The following is a 24,311-nucleotide window of genomic DNA, read 5'->3' as shown; positions in this document are numbered from 1 at the left end:
CCAAGGATGTAGGGTGGGGACAGCATTCAGCCCAGGCTCCCCTGGGCAGTGAGGAGTCACTGTTTTACCGCTTTGCCTTGGCAGCTGGGAAGGTGCCAATGAGATATTACCCAGCCCCTGGCCGTGCTTTGTTCCTTGCAGAGCTTCCTGGCAGGGTCAGAAATGATGTAGTTCTTGCTGTTCTGGCATTATTAATCTGAGTCTGTTTTAACACTGCATTTAGTGTTTCCTTTATGTGTTTGCCTATGCCATTTTTCACAAGCATGCATTTTCATTTCATGGTAAATTTTCCTAAAAATAGAATTTCTAAATAGTGCAGATTTTGTTATGGAAGGATGAGGGCTCAGTAAAAGGCAAGGAAGAGCATCCTGGAGTTTCCTGGGGAAAACAACAGGCTTTTTTTTGTTATTTCTAAGGAGAGAAAAAAGCCACTGTCTCTGGTCACAGCTCTTTTTACCTCCTTGGAAACTTCAGGAGACACTGGGTCCATCTCTGCACTGCCACACATTGCTGAGCTCACACGCTGAGGGAAGGGAAGTGGGGCCAGACCTTCAGCATCAAGAGCTGGGCCATGCTCCTATTCCCTGTGCATCTCCCTGGCTCGCAGCACTGCTCTCCCTCTCTGCCCTGTCAGCTGTAATTGAGATTAAACTGTTTGTTTCCAGCTGGTGGCAGCTCTGTGCTGGGAAGTTTCATCATTCCTGACACCGGTGTCGCAGGTGCCAGCTGCAAAAGCTGGCATCCAGCACCCTCCTGCTCCCACGGGGTGCCAAGGCTGTGCCATAACTCCCATTCCTTGCTCAAGGACATGGATTCCCAGCGATGCCAGCCCTCATCCCCTGCCACCGGCTCAGGGCGAAGAATTCCCTACCTGGTACCAGGAGTACGCGCGGTCGGATGGGTCGATGAGGATGGTGATGATCTTGGCCTTGGGGATGAGGGAAGCAGCTCTCCTGGGAGCTTCCTCAGAATGGAAATAGTTGGCACTTTTCTCAAACAGGAGGTCTGTGGTGACGTTGGAAGGAGTGGGGAAGAATTCCATGTACCTTGGAGGGGAAGAGACTTGTCAGAATTAGCAGCAGCACAAAAGGGCCATGGCCCCGTGCTTCCCATTTCATGGCGGGTGAGAAGGTGAATTTTCAGACATCATTCTCAAGAAGCAAAATTGAATTTTTCAGCTCAGCCCAAACTGGAGTGATGGGAATGCATCTTGGCTCTTAGGTGGTGCTGGTAATAGCTAAAGACCTCATGAAGTCTGGTAATTAGGTTTTTCCTGTGATGGATGGGATTTTTGCTAATGACTTCAGTGTCAAAGTGATATCTTTCACCAATTTGGAGAGAGTTCAGTTTTAGCTGCAGAAAAAACATGGGGAAAGCTTCAAAATGTCAACATTTAATGTCAACATTTAAATGTCAAACTGTTTAATTTTAACATTGTTGAAGTACTTCATTTTGGAACTGACATATCTTTGCTTTTGGATGCTTTCAGAATGCAAGATTTGAATTTTGGCTTTGAATGGTCTTTTTCATTTCAAATTGATTGGATGGGTTCTCGTGAAGAGATAAATGGAACCGTAGTTCGTGAAAAGCCACTTTGGAAGGAACAGAGTGTAAGTCAGTGCAGCTACAGCTACGACAAGACAGAGATGTCATTCAGCATGAAGACAGAACTCATGGCAGAACTGCCTCTTGCATGCATTTGTGTGAAAACTCAGAAAATTCTTACCATAATATCTAAACAACATTAGGGGCTTGATTAAATGTCCCATCATTACCAATTAGATTCTCTTTCTATCTGATCATTCCAAGCATAACAAATTCATCCAGTGATTGAGGCAGTGTCACACCCACTCCTGGAATTGTTCCACTGTGATTTTCCATGTATTAAGAATGAACACCTCGTTTTTGTCATTCTTCTTACCAGTCAATTCCCTTGTGGTAGTTGTTGCCATTGAAGAATTGAACTTCCTCAAAAGTTTTTGGACTGGGGAGATTGCTGATAATGGAAGGATGCATCAGAAGGAATAAATAAAGGGCTGTTGTTCCTATGACAACAAAAAGAGATGCCATTAGGAAATAATAAAAAATAAAAGCGGCACCTTTGACTTTGTATAAACTTTTTAAAAGCTCTCCTTGTGCTTCTTACCTGTTTTCTGGGGTCCTATCACCAGGAATTTGGGCAGGTGGTCACAAGTTTTGTCTCTGGACCAAATATCCCTGTGTCGCTTGTCGTCACACGGGTTCTGAAGGACAAAAGGTGATTGTGGCCATCACACTGGGGGATCCCAAATCTTGGCAGGGTCTCAGTGTTATGCACTAATGCCAGAGCCCTACACTGAGTAGCAAAATCCCACAGTGTGTGTACAATGATTTTGAATGACTGAGGACAAGGTTCAATCATCAGCAGAAAAGAAAACGAGGGAGGGAAAAAAGCATTGCAACATTGATTTAATCATGTTTCCATTTGAGGTTCAAATGGAAACCTCTGAATATCTTTCAGGCATTACTTTTTGAGCTGTCAGAATGGTTTCAGATGCATGGGGCTTAGTGCCAATTTTAATTTACGTGAGAATGCAAAAGGGAAGGACAAAATAGAAATGTGGGATAATATTCATCTCCTTATCTTTCTACTACCTATGAATGCAAAATAAAAACCTGTGAACAAAAGGCCCCGCAGTAGAGGTTGGGACTGGCTGCTCTTCAAAGCAGTTATCATACAGATGCTGCTTTTGCATAGGTAACAGAGGATACACTTTGCTGGTGAATAAAAGTAACAAAATACAATGGAGAAAATCATCAGCTGAAGGGAATTGCTGCAGCCCAGTGGAAATATTATAGATTTATACTTCCTTTGCAGCTGGGCCAAAAATAATAGGGCAAATTTTCTGCACCTTTTTGCCAGTGTAAGCCCTAAATAACTGCAAAAGTTTCCTTCATGTCCCCCTGGATTTATGCCTGCATAGCCAAAAGCTCAGTGTGGCTCACAGTATTCTGGCGAAGAGAAGAGGCAGGTACGTGTAACCACTGAATTACAGTGTTGAGCTCACATTCCCACGCCTGAAAAAGGCTTTTTAGAGGAAAAGATGCTTGTTCCAACGAGCAGATTGCAGCTGGAGGAGGAAGAAGAGGTGACTTTACCTGCCAGAGGGGGTCTGTCTGCTCGGGGAAGAGCTGGAAGTACTTCTGAGCCAGCTGCACGGGGGGCAGCGTCTGCAGCCTCAGGTTTGTGGAGCTCTTGATAAAGCTGGCAAGGTTGGCAAAGGTGTACAGGCCCAGGCGGTCGTTCCCATAGTTGGACAGGTGGGTCATGAAAATGCTGATCTGGGGGCAAGAGGAGCCTTTCAGGCATGGCACACCAAAAATCCAATATGCTGTCTCCCCCCGGTGCCTAGAATAGCATGGCTGTAAGTAGGGGAATAAATTCTGACACAGAAACACTCCCAGGCTTTGTGAAGGATGGTATCTCAGCTAAGTATCTCTGTCTTTATTTTCTCCTTAAAGCTGATATAACTTCTGTCTTTTTATCAGCCTTTACGTGGCCACTGCCTTGTAGATCTCATGATTTATTTCAGAGGGATAGAGTTTATAAGAACAATGTGACAAATGTTCTTCCCAGCATTTTCTTTCCACGAGGTGATTGAACTCAGTTTTGTGGCTGTTTTACCTGTAGATTGTCATTATTTACTTTATGAAGATGGCACCAAACTCAATGTTGTCACTTGGCTGTTTTAGTCAGTGCAGTGGCCTGAGATGGGATGGACTGACAGTGAAATTTGATTACAGCTGCAGGCAGATTTGGGGGACTGAAGAAATTAGCTATCAACAGTGAGGACACCTGGTTCCCAGGTAAAAGGTTTGCTTTGCAGAGAGATAATTGTGTTCAGGTGAGCCTGGTATGGCTGATTAGGAATTGGGAGGAGTTTATAAAGTCATGTGCAAGAAAGTAGGGAAGAGGTGGTAGGAGAGCATCTGTATCTTTCTCCTTTGAAAGCTGCTGCAGGAGTCACATTAAGGTCAGTGAATTTTGAGGTTTTTAATTCAAAAGGAATTGAATTGATGTGCTGGAGGGCTACTGAATGTGGTTTCAGTGTCACCTTGCACAACCCAGGTGGGGGACAGTGTTTACACAGCACTCCTTTGGGGCCTGGGGTGTGGGGTCAGATATGCTATGAAATACCTCTGTGTGTGTCTCAGGAAGGTTTTTAGCAGTGATCCACCTGAAGAGACAGCTTTCCCTCTGCTAGGTTCCTGCTCTGTTGTCCCAGGCTTGTCCCTAGCACATCAGGGGTAAGAAGCCACCAGCTTCCCATTCTCACCCTTTTGCTGTGCCAAGGTGGTGCCTCTTTACCCACCAGCCCCCAGTGCTTGGAAATGTGTCCATTAGTTGGTTAAATTATTAACAAGGCTTTTAGTACTCCTCCGAAGGGGAGACAGATGGAGCTTAGGAGGAAGTGTCCCTCGTGGCCCTTCTGCAGTGGGCTTGCATTCTGCACACTTGGTGCCACAAAAGGTAATTTATTCTTCCCTTCTCTTCTGCTCTGGGCCTTGGCTAAGCAGAGATTGGAAACTGTGCAAGTTGTTTTTTCCTGTGGATTGATTTGGTGGATTCCAGTGCCTGTGTGTTTTATGACCCCAAGTATTTGACATAAACAGAGTGAATCTTAAAATTACCCTGAACTTGGTGCATGTCTCTATGTACTACCCCAGAAACTACAAGACAAGTAATAAACCATCCCCTCCTCACAAAATAAACCCTAGCCAACACAAACAGATCCTTGCTAGTTTGACTCCTGCAAATGTGAAAAGTTCTTCCTGCAACCTGTTTTAAAGTGATGAAAAGAAAATGACTAGTGGGAAATGTTGCTGGAGAATATCACCTTGTCTCTGGAGTGTTTGATGAGTGCTAAAGGGTCTGCCAATGGCATTTAATGTTAGTGCACCAAAGGAAGTATGCAAGCAAGTCTCTGTGCTCTTTGTGTTTTGTTTACACTTGAAAATGGATGAGATTGTTTTTAATGTTAAAATGTACTTGTAGGAGATGAGTATTAGCTTATTCCAGGAGTTTCATTATGGTGCAAACCAATTTAAAAGATCCAGTTAATCACTTTTCATGGAGTCAAAAGATCTTGGATATCTCTTTTGACTTATTTTGCTCTGTTGGTCCTTTTGGAAGTGAAAAAGGCCCAGATGTGATGCATTATTCATGGAGTAAAATGGGATTTAATTCTTTCCCATCTACCTCCACATCACTGGGGATGAAAGGTGCTGGGTTTTAACTATTTGTGTTTAGAGCATGGATGATATCAGATTGTTTGCAAACTAATGGCAGGACCATCACACCGTTTCACTTTGTGGTATTGTTTCTAGGGCTATTTCACATCACTTACATCTAGAATTTAGATATAGAGTGTTTTCTCTGTATGGAATATTTGTAGATGCAGGCTTGTGGTATATTGAAAGTGAAAGCTACAGTTGCTAGTAGAGAAGAAACAAAGGGCATTTTAAAAGAATGATTTGAATATAAACCAGTGCCTTGAAACTGCATTCTGAACTCAGTTTGTGTGCTTGCTCTGGCTGCACAGCCCTATTAATGCAGAATAAAGAGCTTTTTTTCCTTCTGTAACTGCCAAACTTAGCACAGCTTTAGCTAAAAGCACTTGTCTTTGGACAAAGATTAGCCACCTGGCTCTGGAGGGCACAGCTGAAGTACCACACAATCTCAAGGATAGCAATCCCGTGTTGGGAATAAAATATTGGCTGATTCCTTTCTCTTGATATCTGCAACTCTCCCTATCCATTGATCAAGCACTTGGAATGAAAAAATCCATTAGCAAACTTAGGTATAAATGTGTTCCACCTCATCCTCTCAGCCATTCCATGATTAAATAGGATCAGTGCTCCCTTTAGGTCCTTTCCTCCTGCTGCTTGGCCCATTGCTGGAAAGCCCAGGAGGTGGAGTTGGGTGTGGGAATGCCGCTGTTCTGAGAGGAAAATGGAATCCCGTAATGCGGCTCTTTGTGCAGCTGGGGGGGAGATTTTTGTGTTGACAAAGCACTAATTTTAATAATGACAAATGGCTTCTCTAGAATTCAGCACTATTCATATTCATGACCCCTCTGCTGCTGAAGCAAAATCATTTCTATGCCTGAAAATCACGCTGTCTTTTTTTTAAACTTTTGCTCTCTTTCCACTCTGCACATCTGTTTATACTTTAATGTTCTTGACAGGATAATCAAATATTTTCCAAATATAATATCTCTAAAGAAAGCAACAAAGTCAGTGTTTGGACAGAAGCATTTTTGTCTTTGATTGAAAGGGAAACAAAACCATTCAATAAAACCATTGAATGGCATTTTATTTCCTGTGCCCATATTTATTATTGTGTCTGCTCTCCACCTCGAGTGCTCCCAGGATGGGAGTGGAAGCTGCTGTCCATCAGTGGTGGGAAGTGGCCTTGGGACAGCTGTACAAATGCTGTAGAGCCTCCATGTTGTTTTAAAATTCCCTATTGGAAGAGCAAAATTGTTTCTCATTTACCCAGGAATGCTTTCTACTTTTCTATTGTTTAGTTGGCAGGACTAAATGAATTCCTTAGAACTGACAGAACAATCCTGTGCCTTGTTGCTTTCCTTCTGAGAATACAGTTGCTAGGTTTGATATTTAATTTTTTTTTCTGTTATTTCTCCAAATTTTGCTTCTAAAATAATGGCTAAATGCTGAGCACATTCCAACACTGCCACTGCTCCCCAGGTTTTTGACACCCCAAGGTGCATGGGGTCCTGGATGAAAAAAACTGGTTGGGAGGTTCTAATCCATTAGTTAAATATTAGTTAAATATATAGTTAAATATCTGTATTAGTTAAATATCTTTTTTTTTTTTTCAAAGCCTGCAAGTAGAAAATATTGGGGTTTTTTAGGGTTTCTTTTTTCTCTCAGTACATGCGTTCAGAGGCTGTGAAAAAAAAAATTGCTGGTTCTAATGAATTTGTGCAATTGGTGCATTAGCTGCATGAGGGTAGAAAATCTGAGTGGGTGTTTTATGGCTGTTCATTTGTCACACTTGTGTAAGTGATCAGCAGCACAACTAATTGTGGCCAAAGCTGAATGAATTCTGCCCAAATGAGCTGCTGCCACTCACATCTGTGGGCCCCAGGAAGCCTTTGCAGAAGTCTACAGCAATTCAATTCTCTTGTTATTTCCATTTTCTAGTGAAATTCATGATACAGGAATTTGCTTTCTTGCCATCTGTTTTTTTTCATTGAAAAGACTTCCTTAGACTATAAACTCTCTCTTAAAGAAAGGAATAAATCTATTCAGTTCAGACTTAAGAAGAAACCCAAGTTCAAATTAAGGAAATCAAGCAGACTGCAGTGGTGTTTGGGTACTGTTGGTTTAGGTCAAGTTGTACATGAAGCAGAGCTGTAGAGGTCAAGGGGCATGCAGGCAAAAATACCAAATTATGATGAATTTGGGTAAGTGCCCATAAATGACAGTTTCTCTGCCATTTCTCCTTAGAGATGTGGTAAATTAAGATCTGCTTCATCCCATCATTCCAAGCACAGTTAGAATTATGTCTTTTATCCTTGACATGACACTCTGTAATCTCCAGGTGGAGGAAGAAAACACAGTCCTGGCATTCCCTATGGAACTGAGGATGCCCAGGACCCTGCACAGCACATCAAGTTACAGAACAAGTAAATAATTCTATTTATTCTGAGCACTCCTATAGACACTAAGTAAGACTGTTCACCAGGATATTTTCTTTTTAACTGTGAAGAAATGCCTGGCAAGTTGCTATAGGTTGGAGATGCAGGAAATTTATCATTTGTTTTTATAACAGTTCTACTGTCATGTTGCTATCTTAGCAGTTTTCTGACTGCTTTGGGTTATAGAGTGTTCATAAATGATGATTAATTAATCCAGTTTGGTGGCCTACTCTGAGCAAACAAACCTCAGAGTTAATTTAATTCTCCACTCTTGGTTTCAGAGGAAAAAAAAAAAAAAGGCAGCATTTTCAGTTCACTAGAGGATATAATATTCTCAAATCAGCCACTTTCCAATTAATTTTGAATGGAGAACACAGCGAGGAAATTTAGTTCTTGGCCATTTACTTCTATTAAGGACTCATTTTCAATAATCAGGGAGTTCTGAGTCAGCTTGTTTTCACCTGAAAGGCTTGCTCCTGACACTTGAATAAATTATTGCATGGTGTGTGCATGAAGGTAACAAATTCTTTTCCTCCTTCCCCAGTACCCCCTTGTTGACACAAAGTCATTTACTGCTATTTCTGCCATCACCCAGCTTGCTGGGGAGGAATGCTGGTAAAATATCAAAACCTGTGGAGTGGAGCAGCAGCTTTCATAAAGCAGGAAAATGTCATGAAAGAAGGAAAGGAGATGTGCTACCCTTGAAATGCTTTCCTCATGCTCTGGGTTTCAAGCTAATTAGTTTCTAAATATGCTGCTGAAGGCTTGAGTTTCCATGGGATAATATTTCCCTGTAGTAGCTCTGTGCTGCCATGTGGGATGAGGGGGAAAAATAATGATTTACCAAAGGGGAAAAAAGATTTAGAAACGTGAGGAAGGTCAGGGTTGGTTTGGTGCGTTTATGACCATTCAGATAAATTCTGATATAACTTGTTAAAAAAACTCCCTTTTAATTTGGTGGAATGGACCTTTCCCTCTTGTCAGGTTGGAGAGGGACATGTCTGACCCTGTGGGCTGCACCCTGGTGATTGCAGCTCCACAAATATTGACATTTTTTACTGGGAGGTTGCCTGCCTGCTTTTTCATGTCCCCAAAATGTGCTGAGATGCTCAGCTCACAGGGCCCTCAGCAGAACTGCACTGTGAATTACTTTAGGATTGCAGCACATCTCCTACAATGCCCAAGGTTATTTTTTATTCTTTCTCTAACTATGCTCAGAGAAACAAAGCAAATAAAAAGAAAAACATTACCAACACTCATGATGCTCCATAATAACATTCCCAAATCTCTTGTGGAAGGTATAAATTAACCCCTCTCTGCATTTACTTTTAATATTCCGAAGCAATAATGTGTGATTCTCCTCTGTCTCTGATGAGAGAGAGCAGAGAACAAGAACAAAATCTTCCAAGTGTGGCACATGCAGGACGTGGAGAATGCAGATCTGACAGGATGGAAATGAGCAAGAGCCCTTTAGTCACGGTGAGAGTTTAAATATAGAAATGCCTTTAAGTGGCCCTCAGAATTAAAAGCGTCCCATGCCACTTCCCAGGGAGTTAGAATGATAATGTACATTATTATGGGCTGCCTGTAGCTTCTGCTGAGGGGAGTTCAAAGTTACCTTTCAATCACAGGTCTGGTTTCGCTCTCGACAACCAAATTCGTGCAAAAAAAGAAAAAAAGCTAATCTTCCTGAAATTCATCTGCCATGTTTCACCTCTGGTTAAAGCTTCTTAGGGGTGTTTGATTGAAGCGGGAAGAGAAGCCTGAAGTGTTTAACTTGTCCCTTTTTCTGCTGCTTTACCATTTTTAACCTGATCTGTCAGTTGCAAACACGAGATGCTTTGGTGGGTTTGTGGGATGAATGTTGTGCAGGGTATGCCTGACTCTAGATCCTGTGTGGAGAGGCAGGTGTAAATCTAGAGTAGGGAGGCTTATGTATATAAAAATAGGGGAAAAAAAGACTTGTGCCCATTTTTATGGTGGAACTATGGAAAGGAGTCAGTGGGAGATGGAGTAAAAACACCCTGGGAGAGGAGGGGGAAAGGAAGAGTCAGCCCAGGCGAATTCCTGTGTAACAAGGAGAGAAAGGAAAGGGGTGCCAGGATTCTGGGTTATCCAAAAGCTTTTCAAGGTTAACAGCTAATGGAAAAAGGTGTATCACGTTGGCAAATAAATGAAATATCCAAGTCACTGACTGCTCAACCAGGCCTGTGGGTGTTGCTGCTTCTCCTCAAAGCCCCATGCACTGATTTTTGCTTTAGTGCTCGACTGAGGTGCCTTTTGTGCTGTCGCTTGCTGGCTTAATAAAAAGCTCTCTTGTTTAAAGAGGTGTTTTTTTTTAGGAGAAATGACTCTCTCGCTGTTGTTTGTAGAGGCAATAATATTTAGGGCTGTATTTATTAGCTTATCTTGGCTGTTAAATGTTTATGGCTGTTGTTTATAGCCTGTGGAGCAGGGGAGGAAAGGAGAGGAGCTATCAAACAGATAGTGGGAGACCTTGTGGATGCTCAAGAGGTGATAAACAGAACAGTTTGTAAAAGCATTAAACATGTCAGGCTCTTCCCGGGAGACTGAATGAAGGGCAGTAGTCAGAGAATCCACTGGGTTTTGAGCCTGACATTTGGATGTGGAAAATCCACCTGAAAACTTCAACACCAATGGGACTCTAACTTTTCCTAGGAGAAACCTTCTTTTTTTTTTTTTTTTTTTTTTTTTTTTGGTGCTGCTGAATGCATTTAAGTTTTGGGGACTTTGTCACAATTTGCCTTTAATTCTGAATTTTCATGGGTTACATTTGGAAGCAAAGCAGGGATTGGCTCTGTTCATCCCATTTGCTCTCTCCACCTCCTGCTCCGTGTTTGCTCGTGATAGCAGATGATGGGAGCCTTGGAAAATACCAAAGCTTCCACACCAAACTCACCTTCCAAAAAACAAACAAAAAAACAGGTACCCTAAAGCAGGCTGGTGTTACTACTGGTTACCTTGTCTTTCTCTATGAACAGTAGCAAAACCAGACGTTTTGCTGCTCTCCATAGTTGGAGAATTTGATGGGAAGAGGTTTAAAAGGAAACCAATGTGGCACAGCACTGGTGAAATAAGCAATGAGGAAGGGAGATGTTAAGAACATATTCTGTGAGAAGAAAAAGTGATTCTAAAGCACAATTAAGCTGAGCAAATAATGAGAGGTAGAATTTTTAAAAGGCTGAAAATAACTGAAATGTTGAATTTGAAATGCCATAAGTTTTTTTTTTTATCTTCTATAACCCAATGAAGAAAATGTTTAAAAAAAATCTTTGAAAGCACCTCAAAACACTGCAAAAAGTGGTAAAGAATTGGGAAGATTTAGGAAGAGAAAAAATGACATGATGCTGTTGAAAATGGTTTTAAACAGAAAATAAAATTCTACGAGTTTCAGTCTGACTTTCCTTCTGTTGCTGGAGCTGTGGAATGCTGCACACCTGCAGAAAACCTAAATATTTTTTTCACAACACTGATCAGAACCAGAGAATTTTCTAACATATTTACATAGCTGAGTAGTGCTACATTCGTATTAAGGACATGGTGATTTTCTTGTCTGATGCTCTTTGGTATTCCACTCCTGTCTTTGAAGGTACACCATGAGTAGCAATGTACTTCTTTGAGTATTAATGTGTTTTCTTGGTTTAAGATCTAACTACACTTAATAGAGATAGTTATGCTGTCCCAAGAATCATAGTGCTGGGGCAAGTTTTATTTTGCTGTCAAAATTAGGCTGGGCACAAAACCAGCTTTGTGAAGCTTTTTTACATTTTGGCTGGTTGAAGTTTTAGGTGTCATTTTTTCCTCTCCTTTCTAGTGAGTGTGGTGGTTTTGCTGCTCTCTTTTCACTGCTGCTGTGCAAGTGCTGATGCTACAGCTTTTGGGAGGTCTGTCCTAATTAAGATTTAGTGTCTAACTGGGTTTGATGTTTGTCAAACCACGTAGTAAATAACATCAAAGATGATTATAACTTAACTCTGAACATCCAGCTTTGGTCTGGCATGGGAGATAAGAAACTTTAAACTGAAATTTTTCTTAGTTGTATCAAATAGTAAAGCAAAAGTCCAAGAAGATAATATTTCATTTTTTGCCCCAGACTATATTTGTATTTCTCATTTATATGTACATCTGCAGCTCCTTGTTATTGCTCTAAGCCTCCAAATGAAGGAAACTCTTCAGAGAGGAGCTGGATTGATACCTTTGAAAGAGTTTGGGTTTATTTCAAGCCCAGGCTGTTTGCTGAGCCTTCCCCACCAACTTTAATGAGCTTTGCTTTGAAGTGTTTATGCAAAGAGTAAGCACCCCAAACTGCAGACTTGAGCAGCCTGCTGCCTTAGCTGGATTCTGGAAAGGTCTGCCTGGGATTCTTGTAACCCTCATTAAAACTCCAAGGAAGTTGGTTTGATTTCTGTCTGTCTTGGTGGAATTTATCCCTCCTCTGCCTACTACATCTCTGCCAGACATGACTCATCTTTAGTGTTCATAAATTAGACAGTGAAAATATCTCTCTGAGCCACAGAGTATTCAGTAGAAGCCATCTAAAAAAAAATTCCATCAGATGATCCCCTTGACAATCTCTCTGCAAACTTTATTTCAATGCAGTGTCCCTTGGGCACTTTCTAATTTAGCTGTCTGTGCAGTATTGCTTCATGGAAGCACAAACATTTTTGGTATTTGAGCTTAATATGTGTTTGTAATACATTTGCTGAAATTGCTAACCACGACTTGAGGAAGGGACAGAGTTTATGTAAACCTCTTGAAAAACTGTTCAATCAAAAGTTGATCATTGCAGCTTTTTTTTCAAATACCACCACCAATATCTAGGGCATTCTCAAGTTATTGGAGCCCAGATTGGCTGAGAAATTTGGACTGTTCTAAGCATTGCTTGTGGGGTTAGGAGCTCTACATACTCTGCTGCAGGCTGCTGCACTGCCCAGATCTGAGGAAATCTTCCCATGAGTGAGAAATGCACAGGTATTCATCCAAGTGGGATAAAGCTCAGTGTAAATTCCAAGCTACACTTCAGGAAAGTATGGGAAGAAAAGCCAGCTTGAGAGAATTGCAAGTAATGGGGAGACAGGATAAAGAAGAGGGATCTGTTTTATTCTCAAATGAGGTGTCATGTGTATGGTATAGAAATGTTCAATTTTTCTAAGACCATTGAATCAGGCTTGGACACCAACTTACTTACCCGGCCAAAATGTTCACTCACAAGTATCTAACTGTATAACACCAAAAATCTATATTTAGGTCTCTAAATAAAAGTGACCTGGATTTGAGAGTCAGCTCCACCTGAAGCTTCTTTAGCTCTGCAGAGGAGTCAATGAGTACTGCAGTTTAAATTCACTGCAAATGAGGCCACCTGGCAAGACAGGGGACATTCATCTTGTGCCTAGTGATGCTTGTTTGGGTGGAAATGGAAGGAGGGAGGACAATGTCAAGAAAAAATAATTTTTTATGGGGAGTTTTGGCTCTTTCCCTTGCTCCTTGCACCTTTAGGCTCCTGTCTTAAATGGTACCAGGCAGTTTTTTAGCAGCTCAAAACCATTTTTAGGAGCTGGTGGTGGAGGAATGATATCAGGCCTGTGAGCTCTGGGGTTTCCATTGAGCTGTATGAAGAGTGCCTGAGGAGCCAAGCTCATGGAAAAAAGGAAAAAAAATGAACAAGAAGAGGTTTTTCTACCCTCATGGGTTAGTTTCAACTTCAGATGTGTCTCCCAGGGGGACCTGGCTTCAGGCTGGGAAACAATAAGGAGCTGGAATTAATGCAATTCCCAGGAAATTGTTGCACATACACTTGTAGCTGGAAATTGGCAGAAGACATTTTTCTCCTTTCTTCTTGAACTGCTTGTTACCTCTGAGCAAGGGGTCCTGGTTTTGATTTCCCAACCTGATCTCCCTCCCTCCCTCCCTCCCTCCCTCTCTCCCTCCCCCCTGTTAGTCAGCACATCCAAAAAGCAGCAAAAGAAGGTACCTACGGGGTTCAGGAGAATGGTGAGGAACAGTTCACCTCCTCGGATACTTTTGTCCAGCTCCTGAGGACCACCAGGATATTCCTTGTAAAAAATAGTGTGAGTGAAAAGGCCACAGGTCTGTCGAGGGAGCACCTGGGAACAGAGGAACAGCAGCTTACAGGTATTGCAGTGCCATAATCGACCTGGGGAAGGACTTTTGTTTCCATTGATTCAATTCAATATTTTATAATTTTTTTTACTCAGCTAAAACAACAACCAAAACCTGCATTTAGTAGAGCATTTGAGTACATGTGTAAAAACACTGCTGATTTTGAGTCTGTTCCAGCAGTCATTGGACTCTGCAGGAATTTGGTTTTGAGACACTGCCTTGTTTAGGGGATCACAATTTGGACTTGGCATGAACAAGCAATATTCAGATTGACTTTTGAATTTGGTTTTGAGACAATGCCTTGTTTAGGGGATCACAATTTCGACTTGGTCTGAACAAGCAATATTCAGATTAGCCTTTGGGACTTTAAACCATCCCTTGCAATATTTGTCAGTTCACTTTAGCACACCCAACCTAGAGGTTTGCAGCTGGCTGGTAGGACAGGCCAAAGGGCTTGCTGAGTTTTCCTGTCCTCTGTGCACTTTTAAGTGCATGGGAGGAGCCTTCTCTCCCCTGGCACACATGCACAGGGTGTAAGAGGCAGGTGTCCCAGTCCTGCCTCTGGGAATTTCAGGAACAGAACTGAAACTTCAGCCTTGCAGAAACCGCCTGACAAATGCACTTTTTGGGCAGGCTGGAAGCCGCTGGATGCCAGGGAATTTTAAGGATGCTGGCAAAGCTGAGGCCTCCAGTCAAAGCAGCGCCCCGTGGGGTCCCTGCAGCAGTATTGCTATGAACATGGAAATGCAGTGTACCATGATGCCATTGTGGATGAAGCCCCGTCTGTACCGTGCGGGTTTCAGGTGCGGGTACTCTTCGGTGCTGGTGACGCGGATGTGCCACACCTTCTTCCAGGCCTCGTAGAGCTGCACGTGCACCGGGTACACCCCGGAGTGGTGCGGGGCCACCGCGTAGCCCATGCCCGTGGGGATGCCGTGCTCCTGCAGGTGCCACAGGGATGGACACAGTTAGGGACACGCAGAAAAACCCCCCGTGGCATCACTCAAAGCTGCACACAGTGGTGGTGGGGTCCCCAGAGCTGTACCTACTGTGGCACGAGCTGGAAATGAGGGCAGGTGGAGGGAACTGGAATTACAGTGAGGAGGAATCCTCCTGGATTATGTTGCGTGGAACAGATTTTCCTCCCATTCTGTTACATATTGCACATATTTTGATATGCCTCCTACCTGTCTGTTCTTTTTAAAGGCGGTCTAGTGAGCCACCTTATTTACTTAGCTAGTAAATCAGGTGGTTCACTAGACTGCCTTTAAAGCTTTACTAACTTATTTACTAAGCTAGTAAACAGATGGGAAAAAAATGTTGCAGTGACACGCATGGGATTTTGTTTCCTAGTTCTGGCATAGGAGTTTAATAAATAAATATCCGGCATATCTTCTGAACCTCCTTATTTTTCTCCATGGTAGTAAGGTGGTAGCAAAAAATAGCTTGGACTACTTTAACATTTTATAAATATTTATACTTAGCTCCATTTCCATATGGAAATATGTGCATCTTCATCATATAATCTATAGGTTATCTTGCAAATCTCTTCCAAAGACACAAATTCATCTTGTTCTCAGTACTACCGGACATGTCAGCTCTTTTCTACTCCTTTAAAACTGATGTGCAGAGGGAAATGGCTAAAATATGAGATGATTATTTTATGGGTTTTTTTGTCCTTCCTCTTGCTCATATTATCCATTGATTACTTTAATTCCAGGAACAGCAGGTTCTGCTGGGCATCCTCAAGTACTTCACAAAGAAAGGGTTTTGATTCATTGGCAAAAATTAAGTTAAATCTGTAGGGAACACTCATTCCTACATCACACAATGCAACCATTTTAAATGATCCACTCCTTCTAAAAAGACCTCAAGTTACTGATTGATCCTGTAAAAGAGAAACCCAAAACTCTCTATTTGGTAATTTACTGAGAACAAAATGTAATTTCAGTTTATTAGTGCTGTTACCTACTTGAGAGGCATGAGTCAGTTTAAGGGTGGAATGGGGCATAGCTCTATAATGACAGATGGTAAGTCACCCTGTTCTCCTTTTTTTTTTTTTTTTTTTTTTTTTTTTTTTTTTTTGCCATGGACATGTAAAAAGGAAAAAGGAAAAAGCTGTATCAAAAGATTTCTTCAAAGCTAGCCATTTATTGCCATGCCTGAGAGGTCTGTGATGCTCAGACTGTCAAACAGCTATATCCCGTCTCAGCTTTTATGTGCAAACCTTCAAATGTGGGGTAGGGAGTACACAGAAACACAGATGTAAGGCAAATGTGTCCTGGGGTTGACAATGAACACTGCTCTGGATGACATATCCCAAAGCAGGGATCTGGATGAACATGTGTAAGATCCTGTTTATCTCCTTACTCTTTGATGCTGGAATTGCCGTAGCAACAGAATGCTGAAATGGTGATGTGTCATTCACAAATAAAATCAAGCAGTTTTTCAGGAGTTCTCAAAATAAAACACAAGTTAGCCTCTGAATAAAACCTGCTCACTACATAGTTCATCACAGAAATACATCAGGTACCCAGATAGACAGTATGGAGTTAAGAAGAAACAACTATCAAATAATTGTCTTTTTTTTGGGCAGTTCTATTTGCAGTGTACCTGGGAAGAATAAATGCTGTGTGTCCCCTTTTAGTAAATTTTCTCTTGCACTTTTCTCCTTTTCTTCTCATTTTGTTATTAAACTTACTTTGGGAGTGAAAACTCATGTGTTAAAGGAGTATACCAGTGTGTCAAGATATGAGAAATACCTGTACTGAGCATTTTATCTTGTGTATTCTAAGGAATAATTTCCTGATTTTTACATTCACGATGTACATTGGGTTTTTTCATTTCAAAATTTGTGCTTGTTGGTTTAGTTTGGAATGTAGGTATGATTTGCATTGGCAGAGAAAATAAGAACACAAATTTTAATTTAATAAATTTTATGACTGCTGTAGGTCTTTTCATGCTGTCAGTCAAGGTGCAGGTGTGAAGGCTTTTATTAGATGAAAAAGCTAAATACAACCTCAGCTAAGTTTGCCCAACCTTTTGGCTCTGTCTGATAGCAGGTGATGCAGCAAATGAGTATTTCAGAAAAAAATAAGGTGAGGCAGAATAAATCTCATCCTGCTGCACAGGATGATGTTATCCTATATTCACAGCCCATTTTTAGAGGCAATCTCCAGTGGGCATCTCTCCTTCCCCACATTAAGCACAGATATTAATAATGGGACAAATTAGGCTCTTTTCATCACATGTAGGTGCTTTGCCTTGGCTGTGTGGTCGCTGGGCCCTCACATTGTTGGGATTTAATTGGAGTATTAAAAGCTCCTGGTGTACTTGTGGTTTGAGCAGCTCAAGAGGCGCAGGCGGAGGAAGCGCTAATGTGCATCTGCAGTTGGTTGTAAGCAGGAGGTGGGAGCCAAGGAGTGCTGCTAGACAGGTTCTCAATTGATTTATTTAGTTTTACATCTTTGTTTCTTCTTCCTGTCAGCTCACAGCTGCCTTGTGCAGCCAGTGACAGTTTTTGCCCCGTCTTTGCTGTGCTCTCGGCTCTGTACTCGCAAATGAGCACAGAAGATAATCACCGAGCAAACAGTCCAAGGAATGGAATAAAGAGCTACAGGCTTCAGATTAGATACATTCTACTTGTTTTTGTCAGATAAGGATGTACAAAGGGGGAGAAGGAATATCTTGTTATTGATGGCAGGGAAAGCTTGGTTTGCTTTATTTTTTGAATATATGCTATCAGAGACTTCTCCTTGAACAATTTTTTTGCCTCTCTGTGTACCATTGTGTTGCCTATAAACAAGGAGAATAATACTTGAGGAATTATCAGTTAGCAAAATTTTATCTGAGATTTTGTTCATTAGTGTCTTTGAAGGGTTTGGGATTCTCTGATAGAGAAAAAACCCAAACCACAAAACACGATCAACTCAAGCCCAACTGATAATAAAAATAATTCTGATTTCCCATTTCCTTAGGCAGGCTCTGGAACACACCATCCATATTTCCATAAATAGGATGACATAGGGATAGCAGAGCTTTGGGTAGCCTGTGACTTAGTTTACCACAGGTAAAATCTCTGTCTCTTGTTCCTCTGGGGCTGAGGATCTTGTGCTTGATGAGAGATCTGGCAGTGAGGACTTTGGGAATGGGGCTATGGATGGTGCAGCTGTGGGGCCCATCACTCAGGTACACATGGATAAGGTTTTGGCCAGACAAAATTTCTCCTGCTTGCCTGCCAGATCCAGAGCAATGGGACAATGACATTTATTGCAGGATGTGAGGAAGCTTCTTCCTCTCACCGTTTAGGCAGTGGAAATGATAAATATCTCAGGGATGGATGGAACAATTTGGAGGGTTCTGGGTGAAGGCAGTCTCCTGGTTCACAAGCAGTGTAGGTGGAAGGGAATCCTTGAAGGGACATGCACAGAGGTGTCCATATCTGCACTGAAATCAAGGCAATTAGACACCTAATTAGCAATTAGTTCTGTGTGCACAGAACTGTTTAGATACCTGATTTCTATCTGTGTGCTGTGACAGAGCTGTTTGAGGCAGGCTGCAATTGTAAGCTCCCATTTTGTAGAGCCTTGTTAGGAGGTGTGGATTTAAAGCCCTGTGAAACAGAGCCAAGGCTTTTATCTCCCAACCAGAGGAGCCAGAAGGTCTTAATAAACAGAACTTTTGTGTGTTATTTAGGATCTGCAGCAACCTTGAGTATTGTTCTTGGATATAATGATGTGTTTTCCTTTCCTGGAAACCCTGTTGCCTCCTTAGCCATGTTTAAAAAAGTGAACAAAGAAAGAGCACATTAGGTGAAGAATTAATGTGATCACACTTCCAAATAATTACTGCAGCTTTCCTTGCAGAAGCTGACACAAAGTGTCACCTCTATGTGGAGCCAAAGCAGGAGGTAGGGAGATATGGTCAATAAATGAGAAATGCAAGAGAAAATGGCACCAGCATCAAGCTGTGTTCTCCTGAGTGTAATATTAAATAAAGATAGAGGACAACAAACAAAACATGTGTAACATCAAGCAAATTTTCTATCTAGTCTAATTTAAATTTGGATCTACCTTGTGACATCAAAGAATAATGGAAAGAGGTTAGCTTTAACTTGGAGGGCTTAGAGAAGTGCAGCTGCAGAACAGGGAGTTTGTTTGTCAAATAAGACATGATGGTGAGGATGAGAAAGGCAGGGGAGGAATGAAACCCGCTCTGAAGTCAAGGCTGGGACCTCTCTGATAGCTATCAGGGAGGCTGTCATAGCGGGAAGATGGATTTCTCCCACAAGAGAGAATTTCAGAGGAAGCCTTTGGAAAAGAAATGTTCTCATAAGTAAATCGTACAGGTCATATAGATTCAAGGTCAAGGGGTTGATACAACCCCTGTTGAAATGTTAGCAGGAAATAAAAGTGTAATAACAGCAGCTTTTCACTGACATCAGCTCCTTATTTATAGGCACCCTAAGGAGTCTCTACCCTTCAGGACACAGGCTTTATCTTTCTGGAGTTGAAGTTACAAGCAGATTCCATTAGCAGCTCTGTTTTCAGGCTATGCTATAGATTTTACTCCCAAAGGTGGCTCGACCTGGGTGACTTCATGCTTCCTGAAAATACTAGGAGAATTTCCCCATAGGTTTAAAGATTGAGAGACTGTGTATTTTTGAGATATGTATTGTTGAAAAAAATCACTCTTGCATTTAAAATCTCAGCTCTGTTTGGGTCTCTGGGCCAGGCTACACAAAAGGCATGAGCCGACTGTGCCAGGAATGAGGCTAACAGGGAAACAGAACTGTAGAAAGGAAAAGAAATCATCCTGCCAAGCAGTCGATGGGAAGAGGGGGAAGTCTGGCATAATGAGTAAACAGTTAAGCCATTTTAAATTAATTTTCTTTAAAGGTTGGTAGGGAAATATTTCCATAAACGAGGGAATAAATTGCTTCCAACTACTTGTTCAGGCATTTGCCTCTGCCTTTTTCCTGATGTGCTTTGGCTCATGTGAGGGATGGGAGGAAGGGGCTTGGCATTTTGGAGCTGGGAAGGGCTGGGAAATTGCTGTTCCCAAAGCAGCTGAGAAAGCCCCTCTGTGTCCCTCGGCTCCTGTGAGCAGCTGTGGTTGCTTGGTATTTCTGTGCCTCACCAAAGACCACACAGTGTCTTTCCTAAAGCCAGCATTTATAGATTTCAGGTTCTCTTTGTTGTGTGCAATAAGCCAGCAGAATTATCCTGAAAAGGCTGTAAATACTACAAGCACTGTGAGGTCTGGGCAAAGGGTGAAGGTGGCTCATGGAAGTTCAGAGCACAAATGAGGAAAAGGGAAGCACCATTATCTGTCAAAATTGGCAGGAGGTTAGCTATATAAAAAGCATTTTTCAAGCAGGTCATTTAAAAAGGCACAGTGAAATCCAGCAGCTTCACTTGTTGGCTCTGTCAGCATCAAGATTTCTCCCAAACCATACACCAGGGTTTAGGGTTCACTGCGACTTCTGCCCTGCCTTACTGAGGATGTTTGCAGCAGAGTTTACTAAGCTGATAACCTGTGTACAAACAGCTGCCTAAAGCTTAGAAGGCCAGCTGCTATCTGCTGTGTTTCCACTGATTCTGATCCCTATGGTCCTGCCAGGATACTTGAGGCAGGGCTGCTCCCTCTGCAGTGAGCCTGTGTCAATGGGCAAGGCCAAGACAGAATTCAGTTTGAGTCACAAACAGGCTGGGTTTGGGATGAGTTTCTAATCTCACTGCCTCTGTTTACATGCCTGAGTAAATATATAGGTATTGTATAAGACAAGCATGAACCCAGTGGGGAAGGCGTGGCCATGGTAGTGAAGGCATCCCAGTAAATCTCTCGGGAACTCTTACTCACCATTGCAAACTCTTTGTTGAGGATCATCTGCTCCACCAGCGAGGACTCATTGTGGAAGAGGTGTGGCTGCATGTGACTCCACATGTGGGGAAACCACCAGAACTCATCCACAGATCTCAGCAGCAGGTCATCACCCTCATCCTCCTCCTCAGTGCCTGCAGAGGAAAGAAAGGGACAACAAAGATACTAGAAAACAAGAAAGGCCCACAGTTTCTTTTTAAGCAGAGAAGAGTCTGCCAAAAACTCTGGTGTCCTTGGCTTGTCTCACTGTGTTCCTGTTACATTTATGAACTATGGGAATATTGAATATAAAGAGTAGGACATTTTCTAAACATATATTATCTTAAAAGCCACCCCCTCCTCATTTTCTCTCTTTATTTTAATGCCACGCTATCTTTTCATCCCCATAACCTGGCAGCTTGGATTTAATGTGACAAAACAGTGCCAGAAATATTAATGCTGTTGTCCAGGTCTTTTGAAAGCTGGACAAATGAGTATGTTCAGTATTAAAGAAAAGGTATCAGTTATTCTCCATTTTGTCCTGATAATAATGTCACTGTTAAGTAAAAAATACTCTCTATAAAGGCAACATATGGATAAAAATGAAATCTTACCAATGCTTTTCCTCTATTCTCCTTGTAGCTACCACTTTATTAGCCGTGGTGAATTGAAATCTGATAATTTCTGGTAAAGTGCGAAACAAGTTTTAGAATACAATTAGATGGAAAGCACGAAGCTGTAATGGCAAAAGGCTTCCAAATATTCATTAGAGTTCAGTATTCAATTTTGGCCAGATTTAATCTTGAAGTAAACCCAATAAAACCTTCTGTGTTAGTGAAGGGTATCTGCTTCAGGCAGAAGTGAGGACATGTGGCTGTAACAAAGAAAATCTTCCATTTGAGAAAGGACACAATGCTGTTCCTGCCATCTGCAGACACGCCTGGCCTGCCTTTCCAGCCTGGAAGGGCAAAGTAACATTCCAGTAGTTTCACCTTCAAGCTACCCAACAATATTTGGTTTATAGCACATTTCCTTCGTGTTCTTTGCCATTTGAATGCTTTTATGTTTCTTCAGTCTAGGAAATAATTGCCAAAATCAGTCTCCCGATGCAAACATGGAAATCCTGTCATCTTACAGGCCCTTTAATGTTTTGCAAAACTCATTGGAAGCAAATGCTCCACGGATGTCACTGTTTACTTGGCAGGAACATTCAGAGATGCCTGTTCAGTGCCTGCACTTCAGCGCTTGGCTTTTATTTTTGATTTTTGAAGAATGCCACTACACAAGGAGAGCAGTACTTTGAAACTTTCTTCCAGAGCCACTGAGACCCTTTTCTCCCCTCTTTGCAGCACTCTGCAAGTTCTAAGGCAGCTGCTCTCCTGCTGATGGGAGTGCTGCTGGCAAAAGAAAACAACCATGTTTTCTAGAGAATTCCATATTGAAAAGAAAGGCCTGATGGCTGCTCCCTCTGCGCCCTGCATTTTGGGAGTGACTGCTGTCTGGTTTTGGGCTATGTGCTTCACTTGCAGTCACTCAGGAATGGGCAAGGGAAGAAACTTAACACAGGCTTTCAAAATGGGACAGAGCAGGGAGAAAATGGAGTTTGTGAGGCAACTGAGGATCTCTTTGATAAGCCAGAGTTAGGGATGAGGAGGAAACAAGTGGGTCTTTGAAATACATTAAGAACTACAATCAGAGATTGTAGATTTAGGTCAAAGTATAATTTAGTACCTTAATAACTTTTCAAGTAGAGTGTGGTTCTTGAAATTAATCCTCCTTTTGCCCATTAATTTCTTTGTAAATTTAGATATACACCTAATAAAACTTTGCACTTCTTTTACTTTAACAAAAAAACAAACAAGATGAAGCATAATGTTTTCCATTTTAAAGAAGAATAACCCTATCCTGTAATGCTAGAGGTGAGGCAGAAAGGTTGGAAGTTTAATCTTGGGTAGTGGCATTGCTTATGATGTTAATTTTTCTCACAAACCTTAGAAAAGAATGTTGTTTGATTTTATGAATTCTTAAGTAGTGTTATTTCCAAAAAAATCTCATGCAAAGTTTGAATGGAGAATTTGGTGGATGCTTATATTGTTTAAATATTTCAAGCCAACCCCTTATTCAGAGTATTGGAGGCTAAACAAGGGATCTTGAGGTTTTAATTTCTTGTACAATCAAAATCCTTTCTGTAACTTCATTTAAATGTGAAATCTGAAAAATGCATGAAACCTATGAACAGGGTGAGCATGTGTCTGCTTTGAGTGCGCTTTACACAGGTAATAATCCAAGTTTGTTGGTGCATAATGTTTAACCCCATATTTAAAAACTATAATCATAGTTACACAGGTGAAAGCTGCTACCAATAATCTTGTACATCTACAATCCAAATCCTGAGAGAGTGTTAATTTCAGCTGCTGCAGCATGAACAAGTGGAAAGTGTTTGTTAAAGCTGCAGAACAAACAAGGTCTGCTCATTCTTTTTGCTAATGGTGTTAATGCAGTGCAGAGTTTACCAGCTGATGTGGCCTGATGTATTGCAATATCTGAGTTTTCAGCAGCATCTTTCCATGAAAATGTGTAACAGTTTATTCTGCCAACACGTCCCCACACTCATCTTCCTCCCATAGTTTTAAAATGATCCAAGTTTTGGAAAGGACAGCACAATGCCACACTAGGGAAGTTGAGTGCTTGCTTTTAAAAGCCTCTGTGGGTCAGCAAGCCACGTGTGGAGTAATTACAGGCTTTATTTATAATGAGTCAATAAAGAGTATATTGCATGGAGAATATGCTGCAAGCTTTCCAGTAAGCTGAGATGACAAAAGGCCATCCCTGTAAGAAGTGCTCTGTTCAAAACCCAGCTGCCTCCAGGCCTCTTCATGGAGCCAAGGCCATGCTTCAGCTTGGGAAGCAGCTCTGTGCTGTTTTGGGGAGCTTTAGGAGGATGGGCACACGTGCATATCCTCCTCCTTTCTCTCTCTACAGCAGTAGCAACCCTGCAATTGGTCAGCACTGTATCAGAAAACCTGTGACAGCATGGAAGGTGTTGGGATGAAGGAAAGAAGGAAAAATAGTGGTAGGCCAGGGAGTGGGGTTTTCAAAGGCTACATATTCTCTGCCAGCCACTGCCCACTATGTTATAATATTAACAGTAAAACCATCTCTTCCTCCATCTCCTCCTCTCCAAGGATCACCTTTCTCCACAGTGGGCACAAATGATGGATCCCACCTTCCTGCTTTGGAGCAGCTCAGAGCCTCAGGCTGCTGCTGCATGTTTTGCTGTCTTGCACGCGTGTCCAGCTCATCTCTCTGTCTGCCTCTCGTTTTTCCCAGGCTCTCCAGCCTGTATCTTTAGTCCATGAGGTTTCCTGGGCAGCAGTTGCTTAGCATTAAGTGCTTGCACAAGGGGAGAGCAGCCTGGACTTAGTGACAGTGATACAAACACGTCATTTTGCCTTCTCTCTGCTCATCCAGCTGCCTCAGTCTAGGAAAGCAGGGACTGGCTCATTCCTAGGTTTTAAACTCACCCTCCCATCCTCTTGCTGCCTTCTCCCAGGCTCCAGATAAGTTTCCCTGGCATCACTCTGTGAGTGTGGCTGAGTGGGC

General features: G+C 42.0%; 1 protein-coding gene across 1 annotated transcript in view; it reads right to left on the bottom strand.

Moving 5' to 3' along the window:
• NDST4 (N-deacetylase and N-sulfotransferase 4) overlaps positions 1–24,311 on the bottom strand; it is a 68,248-nt gene that overhangs the window by 7,866 nt on the left and 36,071 nt on the right. The window contains exons 4-10 of the mRNA XM_030272047.4: positions 20,709–20,863; positions 14,603–14,788; positions 13,703–13,831; positions 3,139–3,321; positions 2,147–2,243; positions 1,922–2,045; positions 872–1,046 (exon numbers count right to left, since the gene is read on the bottom strand). Of these exons, the coding sequence (XP_030127907.4) occupies positions 872–1,046; positions 1,922–2,045; positions 2,147–2,243; positions 3,139–3,321; positions 13,703–13,831; positions 14,603–14,788; positions 20,709–20,863 (1,049 nt within the window). The remainder of the gene's footprint in view (positions 1–871; positions 1,047–1,921; positions 2,046–2,146; positions 2,244–3,138; positions 3,322–13,702; positions 13,832–14,602; positions 14,789–20,708; positions 20,864–24,311) is intronic.

This window comes from Taeniopygia guttata, chromosome 4, assembly GCF_048771995.1.
Source record: "Taeniopygia guttata chromosome 4, bTaeGut7.mat, whole genome shotgun sequence".
NCBI lineage: Eukaryota > Metazoa > Chordata > Aves > Passeriformes > Estrildidae > Taeniopygia > Taeniopygia guttata.
Note: the sequence above shows the minus strand (reverse complement) of the source record. Positions and strands in the feature narration are given on the sequence as shown.